Here is a 10,824-nt window from a genome sequence, read left to right on the forward strand (position 1 = left end):
TGTGCTGTGCACGTGGTAAGTCACCATCTAACCATGAATTGTTAATTAGAGAATATCACTTTCTCGGTACAGATTTTCTTTTGGCTTAGTGCACAGCCAAGCCCAAACAGAGAAGATTAAAATCGATATTTTGATGGTATAGTGATGATAAAGGCATGTCCCTTTCACAGTGTGTAGACCAAACAAGTCAGGTGTTTGATATCTGGAATTTGATACCCTGAGCGTATCCTTCTGCATATCAGAAAGAGTTGATTTCTAGAAGTCTCCCAGTTCAAATACAAAGGTCAGTCAAAGTATGGGAATGCCTTTGAAAAAGACAGGTCTTCTCTTTTATTTCTTGACCAGTCACCGTAATCCTCGGGTAAAAGATACCATGAAGTTACCCTGTTCCGTGATGCTTTTTGTCCATTAAGATAAGAGAACTTCAGGGAACAGAGTAGTGGCTAAGGTTAAAAATCCGTTTTCCAATAGGGTATTAGACCAGGAGGCAAAGTTCAGCTTAGCCCGTCACTATCATGCTGAAATGACACCCGGTGCAGGCAGGCTGCACCTTATTGAAAACTCTGTTCAAAAGTGGCCCCTCTGTCTATGTGACCCTTGGTAAGATTCTTGGACTCTCTTTGCCTCAATGTCATCATGTATAGAATGAAGGGAATGAATTAGACAATCTTCACAGTCTCTTTTCAGGTCCAGGGACCTCGATGTTTTTAATTAAATTAATGTAATTTATACAGGCAGTGGACCTTGGGGGAAGGTCATGCATGCTTTTATGTTATCATGATAATATTGGTCACATCTTGATATCCACAAATCACTCTAGAACCCAATCAAAACTTCTCTAAAATGCTTGTTTTCTTTCAGGAGGAAAGAGTCATGGGTAGGACCCAGCAGATAACAAAACTAAAGTTTTTTGTAATCTTTTTTGATGGATTGAAAAGTTGAGTGATGCAATCTTAAGCTCCTATATTAGACCCTGGGAGGATACCTAAGGAGCTGAGATTATTAGATTTCCAGACATGCTGGAATTTCTAGAAATAACTTATTCCCTGTTTCAGAGCAAGTTTACACTTAAACTGAACAAGATGGTTTGCAAGCAGTAATTTGAGGACAGATACTCTTCTTAATGCTCCTCAAATGGTTGTCAGTGCTGTGCGTTTACTTTCAGAATCAGATTCCTCAGACATGTATGGTGCACCTATGACATTCTTATAAAGGCTCTCAAGTCACCCATGTCTCTCTGTTTGAATCACCACCAGTCGTTGCCCATCCAACTGCTGTCATGGCCTCTCAACTGATCTACCACTTCCAGGTTTGCTTACCTCTAATCCATTCTACAAACTGCAACAAGAGTAAGACATAAAAATTAAACTCATGATCCTCCCCACAACATGAATCACATGATGGTATTGAATCACTTCTAGAATAAAGACCAAAATGATAACATGAGCTTCAAGGGCTGTTTGCATCTTCTGACTCCTTCCCAGCCCTCCAGTTTCATCTCATACCACACTCCCTTCCTCCATGCTCCAGCAAAATAGGAGAATGTCCTCTGATCCTTTCTGCTACATTGCGTCTGCATGTCCTATTCACTCTGCCTTCCCCCTTGGGCTTGGATAATTTCCATCCTTCTGATCTCAGCTCAGTTTTCACTTTCAAGGAAAGGCTTTGCTAGCTGTCCTGGCAAGATCAAGCCTTCCTTATAGGCAATCACAGCAGCACACACCTCCCATTCCATAACGTTATCTTAGTTATGATTTTACAATCATATTGGTATTTACTTGAGGCACGTATGTCTCTCCCACTTGAATGTAAACTTCATGAGAGCAGGGACCATACATGTTTTTGTTTAGGCATTACATTCCTAGTGCTAGCATAGGGCTCATCACACAGCAATCAGTCAATAAGTAACATGTCTAATAAGTGAATGTGGTTGGCACTTAAAGCACTCAGAGATGAATAAGGCAAGGTCCTTGCTGTTCAGAACCCCACAGGCATGAAAATGCAACTCTGAAACAGACTAGACTATGAAAAGTGACTAGGTCCAAGAAATAAGAAAGTTCCTTTTCTGTTTCTTCTGATTTGCTGAACCCCTTTTTTATATTTTCCATATGGACATCAATCCGTTTTAGTATCAATTGCTGAAGATGACTCATTCTTATGTTATTAGCATTTCTCTATCCCAATATTTTACTTCTGGTGAACAACACAATTCCTCCTTGTATTGGTACAGTTTGTACTTGCTGGCACAATGGGCATGACTCTAAATTTCACATAGTTGGGACCACTTCAACAAACACCCTGATTAAATGTGCTGAGTCATTTTGGTTTGTAGTAAGCCAGTAGCCCACATCAGGGCTCACATCTGTGTTTATGGAATGAATCTCACTCACAGGCATAGGCATGTCTATCGCAACATGTGATGTGAAATCTGAAAGCACGCAGCTCCATCTCTGAGCTGCTGCATGTGTTTGGTTGGTAGCTCGGAGCTAGTGTTTATTGACAAGTATGAACACTGGAATGAGTAATCATTATAAGCATTATTTGCACATTTTCATCTCCCGTTAGCAAAGCACATCCCCAACCCCAAGCCTCTCTGTCCTCACTCTGCAGATGGGGAGGCTGACGAGCAGGCTGAGACGTAGGGTCCCAGAAGCCTCTGAGGATTCAATGGGACGGAACAGAGTGATAGAATCGATAAGCTGATACTTAGTATTTATGTCACCTTAATGGTTATTCATTTGTCCATTCATTCATCTACTCACTCATTCAACAAATACTTTTTAAGTACTTGTTCTATATCTGCTATTGTGCTAGGACCTGAGAATTTTGGAAAACAGAATACATGTGTTCCCTACCTTTATGGACTATGGTCTAAGGAGGAAACAGGGACATCAAACAAAGAATTACTTTAAAATATATGGACTCAGTGTTAGAAAGGAAAAACCTGGTATTTTGGACTTATATAATAAAGAGGGAGACCTAACCTACTTTAGAATATCAAGAATGCTTTCCTGGGAAAGAAAAATTTAAGCTGAACCCTGAAGGATGGAATAGATGTTTAGCCAGAAACAATATGATAAGAGAATCAGAACTTTCCAAGCTCGGGGGGCCTCACAGAAGAAGCCCTTGAGGAACTGAGAGAGTTCAGAGGGACTAAAGCAGGAAGCTGGATGGAGAGAGAGGTGAGAAACGAGGTTAAATGTGGACCATGTTGAGTACTTTGGACTCTATTTTAAAGGCAACCAGAAGTCTGCAAAGGGTTTTAAACAAATAAAAAAAAATCAGATTAGATCAGATAACATCAGAATTTGGCAACATGTACCCTGTTTATCTTACAATTCCTTGATAAGGAACAAATGAGACCAAAGATAATCTTCCAAGTAAACCATAAAGCAAGAGACCATCGGTGTTCTTAGCATAACCACTAAGTAATCTCCCAAGAGTCATGAAATAGCATTTCCTTACTGAAATTCCTAATAAGGTTCAAGACTGTCCATTCAGGAAATTTCAGAGACTGTCTCTTGAAATGCCAAATATGTTCCTTTTCTCCATGTTGCATTTTGGTGTGCCATGTGATTTTACTTATCATTTCCCACAAACATGCAAGCAGCATTCTAATCAATGGCCTGTATTGATTTATCTTGGCCATTCCAGGGGTCTCTCTCTCAGCACAGTATCTCTAGTCATTAATGGGAATGTGCCTGCATCACAATGATAATGCTTTGCACTTACCCAGCACATTGCCCAGGGGTGTCTCAAAGCATTTTGAAAACATTTAATTAAGTTAGTCTAGTGACTGAAGGGGGGTCCCCAGCCTCTTAGCACCAAGAGGTCTGGCTGGGAGGGAGTGATGGGAATCAAGTTCAAAGCCTACCTCCAGCTCCCAGCCAGTAAGAGGATGTGCAGGGGGGCAGAGACTGTGTCACAAGGGGAAGCATTCACAATGCATGGTCGTGGCTGTGTGCGGAACAGGCAGTATAAGCCTGCTGCCCTGGGTGCCCACAGGGAGAACACCACAGCTTGGAGGCTACAGCGGGGAGTTTTGGAAGGGTAGAGACGGAAGTCACAGGAAAGTGGTTTGCTTTCCTTTAGAAGTTGTGGATGTGATTCTGAGGGTAAGTACATTCTGACTTGGAAGCGTGTGTTCCTGTGTCTACTGACATGAGTGGGGGAGGGTAGAGAGAGGAGGGAATATGTATTCACACGCCTACAGGGAGGTAATAGTAAGCACATTAATCTTCAAGTTTATCTCTGGCTATAGAATTTATTTCTGCTCCATTCTCAGAGTTACCTTCAATCCTGCCCTGAGCCTTACAAATACCACCTTCTCAGGGCATAGCATTGAACGATATAGAAATCTAGTAAATGGAACTATATCCATGCCCCACTGAGTAACCACCTCCTCGCCCTTCAGGGAAAGGCGGAGACAACCAAGGCCTCACAGATTAAGAAGCAAAATCTAGGTCTTAGTCTCCTACCAACAGTGTAAAAAGTTAGAGGGACAAATGTCTGCAGGGCCTGGAGCTTGGACTCTTCAGCAGGATCAGAAGGAGTAGGAGAGTCAAGCAGAGCTGCCCCAAGGTGATACCAACCTGTCTCCTTCCTCCGAGTGTTTGCCCAGCCCCTCATGTCTGGAAGGTGCCACACAGCATCCAGAGGTGCTAATATCCACTTCTGCTGACAGCCTGGCTTGTCAGCAGTCATGGGCCATCTGTGGGCTGACACTTGAATTCACTGATAGAAATAGCTAGGCTTTGCTTCCTATCTCTTTTCTCCCCAGCCTCAGCAGCTGTAGGAGATGACAGCAATCCATGGGCTCCTTTCCAGTCAGCAAGGGACAAAAAAACCGTAGCCCATAGGCTGAGGGTGACAGGGCTCTTACAGTACCAACTGTCCAAGGCTGATGCACAAGTCCATATACACAGCACCCCATTAAAAATATTACAAAGCCATGTTTTGAGAGACTGAAGGGGCTGTCATTCTTTTCCACACAGAGAAACCAAGGCCCAGGAAGATCAAAGTCAGCGTGCATATCTCATTGGGGGTCCAAAAAAAGGAAAACACTGAATAATTTCCTATTTTATTGGATTGAGGCAGGAGAGTATCTTACTTAATATATTTTGTTTAATCAGAACCTATAAAAAGTCTTGTGGAGTAAATGAATGGGTGGACTGTATTCAGCTAGTTTTCATCACTGTGACAAAGACATGTGAGTTGGGATGGTCCTGCTTTGCCTTTATTCTCCTCCAACAATAAGGAATGCCCTTTTCCTTCCCATGTGCAACAGCCTTCCCTTTTTCCCCTATTACTAGGAGACCAGGATGAGTTTTTTATGTTAAAAATTCAGAAATGTTCATCTCGTTATCATCTAACCTACACTTTTGGCTACTCTGTCCAATTGGAAACAACAATCATATATCACTGGAATCCATCTTACAGAGCAGTAGACTGAGATGCAGAGACTACCTGGAGCCAACAAAGCAAACCACAAAGAGCTCCTATGTGGAGTCTCAGTTCTCTGTTGTCAGCACTCTCAGAGGCTTGGGTGGAGTCCCACCTCATGTGAGTGCACTCTGCCCCACGAGGCTCTGACACAGGTTTGAGGTGTTCCCAGTGGTTGATACAAGAGGCCTAGGGCCAAAGCTGCTAAATAACAAACTCAGGCTAGTACCAGCTGTTTAAGGAGTCTCCTGTAATTTCCCAGGCTACAGGCCATGGCAGAGGGTGCTAAGAATGAGAGAAAGCACAGAAGCAGACAGGACTGAAGCAACGTGAGCACCAAGAACGGCTGTCTGTTTGGGAACTCTGATCTCAGGTTCAGCAATGCTGCCCAGCTCCAGGCTACTGAGAAAGCAGTCTTTATGAGGCAGCTGACATCTCTCTTCTTCTCAGAGCCTACTATTGCCACTGGGCCAATGAGGAGTGCTGAGGGGAAGTGTTCTGACCTTATTACCATGTCTATCACTTTTAGGGACGAGGGCCACAAGATAGCTGGGAGGGGTGGGGAGGAGCATGAGTCTATGATTGGCAAAGGGACCATGAGGTCTTGATCATAACTGAACTCTTAGGCCTTGTTGGTATCTGTTTTACAGTAAGTCTAGGCTAGGGCTAGGATTTTCCCACTGGCAAATGATTCTCCTACTTAATCCCTCACGCAAACCAGGCAGTCTTAGCCACAGTGTTCCTCAATACTGAGCTGGTGGTGGGGAAAGAAATTAGTGGAAAGTTGGCTGTGGAGCTGTCACCCTAAAGCCAAGCATCCACCCCAAAGAGCTCATGGCCCAGGACACATTCCTGAAAGAAGCTGTGGTCATGCTGGGGAAGAAAGAATCCTACAGGTCACAGAATTGTCTATGGCTTTCTGGCCATAATAGTGCAGAGCTAGAGTAAGAACTAGGAGATTTAGCTGTGCTTGTGAATTCATCAGGTTCACAGATCTATGCACAGGACATAACTTAGTTTAGTCCAGGTAGATGGGGATGCTTCCTGGCTAACTGCCTGGTTAGAGTCATATGACAGAAGAAGACACAGCAGAAGGAGCTGAGGAAAAAGGGTAATGACCTAAGGAGAGAAAAGACACTCTCCAGGTTGGAGATGCAGTCCTCCAATCAGTGAGCTGGCCCCCAGGCTCTTGTAGGGCTGGCCTGTGCCTCAGGACCTGAGCCTTGGCCGCGAAAGATAGCAACACCCCTCACCTCACCCCATGCCACTACCCTGCCATTTCTCAGAGCTAAAGGAAAAAAGGCAGGCAGAAGATGGTTTTCCACTTGAATGCTGTAGGTCATGGACAGCATATTAAAGTGCAGACAAAGTGGGTTTAGAGTGCATCAAAAGGGCCAGGGATGCTTGGTAAAAATGCATGTCTGCAATGGGGGAAGAGATTCTGCATTTTAATCTGCCCCCGCCCCCAGGGGATTCTGATGCAAATGTCCAGCAGCCTTCACTTCCTGCTTCTCCAGGTTTGTTTCACCATCTACTCGTCTTCCCACAAAGCCCCTGGCCCAAGGGCAAAAAGGCTCCTAGCACAGACCTATCTGTCCTCCCACAACAAATGCACCCTCACTCTTAGTGCTTAGGGTTTCAGGAGTGTCTTAAGCTCCAGCATGACAATTAAATTGTCAGCTGGGGCCCTCTCTCCATCTTGGGCGTGGGCTCATTAATTTCCAGTTGTTACTGTCCTTTCCATCCCAAAGATTCTGTCTAGAAAAGCAATTTATGACCATCGGTCTCCTCGTGGAAGGCACCAGGCGACAACAATATTAACCTTAAAATTATTCTGGATGAAAACGTGTTTTACCAAGAAACAGAAAACTGCAGAATAAAATGGCATCGAGGCCTAACCAGGTCAGGGTTTCATTATTATATTAGCCTCTGTCTTTAGATGCAGGAAAAGTAAATAGCTAACAAACTGGTATTAACCATGATGGGAGAAAAACCATCATTTGAAACAAAGGGGATAAAAAGTCTAAAAACATAATAAAAGAAGTAAAATAAGTGAGAAAGGAGAAGTCACAAGTAAGCCCTTGCAGCTAATCAGAACTTATGCATTCAGTCAGTTTCCCTTTCACATAAGAACCCTTCATGAAGTGCCATTTTCCTTCTCTCCAGGTAGACCTCTCAAGGCCAACTTTTCTTCCTCCCTGCTCGAGACCTCTGAGGCCAGGGTCCTGACCCAATGAGCTTGAAGAGCAGCCCTCAGAGCAGTAGTAACACTGGGTCATACCAGTGCCCTGCCTTCCCTCTGTCACCCAAAATGCTTTAATATGGTGAGAGCTGACTGGCTCAGAGGTTGAGGTCTTTCTCTGGAGCCCAGTTGGCTTTAGGTATGGATGCTTCTCTCACAGGCAAGGTCAGTGTTCCCCATCAATGGAGTGGAGATGTGTTTTCGGGTGCCATGGGAATTCTAGAGGGAGGTAGCACCCTGATTCTTGGCTTCCTTCGGTTTGTACTGCAATGCAGCTTCAGCTGCCTGGGCCTTACTCCCTTCCAATTTTAAAGTGTAATTTTCTGATTCCTGCTCTTGGGAGAGCAAACACACAGCCAGCATCCCTTGGGGTGGGGATCCTGATCTCTGCTGTTCTGCTCACCTGGGCCCAGAACAGTGGTAGGAGGGAGATTGGGTGCTAGGGAGTCCCAGGAGCTGTCACACAGGCTGGAGACGTGCACAGGGAGGAAAGTTTGTCTTCTCACACTGTGGACCCAAAGTGCCTACCTGGCTCCCTCTACAGGCTGGAGCAGATACTGAGTGTTCCCTGACTGGCCTGCCTTCCCCACTGAGCAGTCAGGCAGAAACCGCCTCCCAAGCTGGAATCTGGAGGAAGAACAACAGCAGCATTCCCACTCTGAACTTCTCAGCCTAAAACAAACAGCTGGGAACATGGTTATGCAGAGCCCATCTCTGCGAGAAAACGTAAAAAAAAAAATTAAAAAAGCATTATAAAACATTATACAATGGATTTCTTCTCTCTCACCCCAGTAAACTTCCATTTGTCTGATTTTACCCTGGTAGCTTAGAAATACTTAGGGCTTTCTGTTCTTAAAAACCAAAACCAAGTGATTTGGGGTATACTAATGTAAAATTCCGGGTTTCACCTGTTATCAGGATATGTAAGGTGTAAGAATCTTAGTATTTATGTCTGTGTATATATGTATGACATTTAGGTTTAAGCTAATGTTAAACCAAATTCATGTATCTCAGTTTGGGGGAAAAAAGAAAAAGAAAAAGGAAATTCTTACTGAGCTGGGCTTTAGTATGGAAACCCCACAGACCCTTTGATGCTGGCTAAAACCTTGGCAAGCTTAACACAGTCCCTTCAGCATTGTTTGAAGGATGCCTGCAGGCATTCAGTTGTCTGCTTGAGAACACAAGCGTGCAATTATCAAATCTATTAAATCGTGGTGGGTTTTGCAACACTTCAGCTAAGCTTATTCTGGTAGGATTGCTGCATCTTACCTGTGTCACTGCAGATTTGTTTTCCCCAAACAAGTAACTGCTATGATAGGTACGATCACATTTAAATCATTAGAGAAGGTAGGGAAGGTGCTGAGGAGACTCAGGTAAATCCAGACTCCCAGGCTTCCTTCTGATTGAACATTCCAAATGCTGTCAAGGAAAATTCATGTTTCCTATGTGAGGAGTAGCAACTGAGAGGATTCTGAATTTCAAAGGGGTAATCTGCCCATTTGGTGGAAGGATAAGGAAAGGATGGGAGGTGGGAGAAGGACTGTTAAAAGAAGAAATTTAGGAGCAAAGGAGAAGGAAGGGGAGAAGAAGGAGCTGGAGTGAGAGTAGGGAAGAGAGGGTTCTGAAGAAACAGAGGGAGGAGAGACAGAGAGAGAGAGGAGAGAGGAGAGAGAGAGAGAGAGAGAAAGAGAGAGAGAAAGAAAAGAGACAGGAAGAGAGACGGAAAAAAACAGAGATTCGAGGAGATGCAGAGATACAGGCTGGAACCGAGAGACATCACGGGAGAAATAAGGATGCCCCATCTATCCTGCTGGTACCAACTTAAGCGGAGAGAAGGATTTATGACTGGAAGCTGACACCCCTCTTCTCCTATCCCTGGGCCCCAACTAGTTAATGCCAGTCGGTCCCTTTCACAGGAACATCAGTGCCTCACAGCATGCTGCAGATCTCGAACCCAGCGCACCAGCTCTCATTGCCAGGAACAGAGAGCAAATCCCGTGCTGCAAGAATCTGCGTGCGTGTGAATGAGTGAATGAGCGGCCGTGTGTGCGCGTGCACACAGCAAGCCTACCTCTTCCCCTCATATGCAGCTCACACTCCCTTTCTCCCCTCCGGGCTCTCCTTCTTCCCCTCTGCTGCTCTATCATCTCAAAACCGCCCGAGGAATAGAGAACCCCCTTCTCCAGTACCTGGGATGAAGAGCAGGGCGGTTGTCGCGGAGAAGACGACCCAGCAAGCAGGATGGTACATGGTGAGGCTGCGGTGTCTCAGCGGCTGGGCTTGCTACCGCTTCTGCTGCTGCTACGGCTGCTGCCTTCCTCTGTGCTGAATTCTGAGCAGGTTTAAATCCAATGTTTGCAAAGGGAGGGAGAGAGCAAAAAAGAGAGAGGGAGCAAGAGAGAGCGCGCGAGAGATGGGAGCAGGCAGGCAACGTCTCTGATTTTTTTTCTTGCACATACACACAACTGGTAAGAATCATCAGCATCAATCTGCAAAGGGCTCAAAGCAGACCTCCTCCAAAGCACGCATTGGCTCCACTCTCCCGAGCGTCACCCGGAGACTTCTTATTTGGGAGGCTCCACTCCAAGGGGAGTTAAAGCTTGTCCCTTCCGCACCCCTTAGCCAGAGAACTGGTGCACTGGTACCTGTGTGCCTATACTGGCCTGAGGCTTCCTTGGGCACACGCGAGCGCCTCGCTGGGCGGTGGGGAGGGAGCTGGAACTGTTGGTACAGACCTTACCTAAGCAGGGCTCAGGGCACAAGAAAGCAAATGTGATCAAATTCCATGAAAATTCCTTATCATTGTTCCTTCTTCTTGGTCCAGGAGGGGAGGCAGCAGGAGCTCAGCCCACAGAGACACTCAGGCATTTAAATCTCCCTGATCCTGTCATTCAGAGAGCGTGGAGGCAATTCAGTTTTCCCAGAAGGAAGATGGGTGCATTAAATCTTTCTCACCAAGGATGCAACAGAATTGGCCAGCTCTCCACAATTAAAGCCTTCTGAAACTCTACAAAGACAAGATGCTATAAAGCCCAAACAATTGCTAGGATTACAGCATAGGCAGGGATATATTCAGATTAGATCTCAAGGAGGTGGAAACTTACTGAAATCCCCGGAAATCTTCAAGATGAGGAGGCTAT

The 10,824-nt window shown here is 45.1% G+C and overlaps 1 protein-coding gene across 2 annotated transcripts in view; it reads right to left on the reverse strand.

The window, feature by feature from the left end:
- Nucleotides 1-10,464, reverse strand: part of OPCML (opioid binding protein/cell adhesion molecule like) — a 1,299,542-nt gene extending 1,289,078 nt beyond the window's left edge. Inside the window, exon 1 of one of the 2 annotated variants that reach the window (XM_081036600.1) lies at nt 9,874-10,464. In XM_081036600.1, the coding sequence (XP_080892726.1) occupies nt 9,874-9,934 (61 nt within the window). In that variant the 5' untranslated portion in view covers nt 9,935-10,464. The remainder of the gene's footprint in view (nt 1-9,873) is intronic. The other variant, XM_081036599.1, reaches the window with a different exon arrangement.
- Between the last annotated feature and the right edge of the window lie 360 nt (nt 10,465-10,824).

This window comes from Rhinolophus hipposideros, assembly GCF_964194185.1.
Source record: "Rhinolophus hipposideros genome assembly, chromosome: 24".
Taxonomy (NCBI): Eukaryota; Metazoa; Chordata; class Mammalia; order Chiroptera; family Rhinolophidae; genus Rhinolophus; species Rhinolophus hipposideros.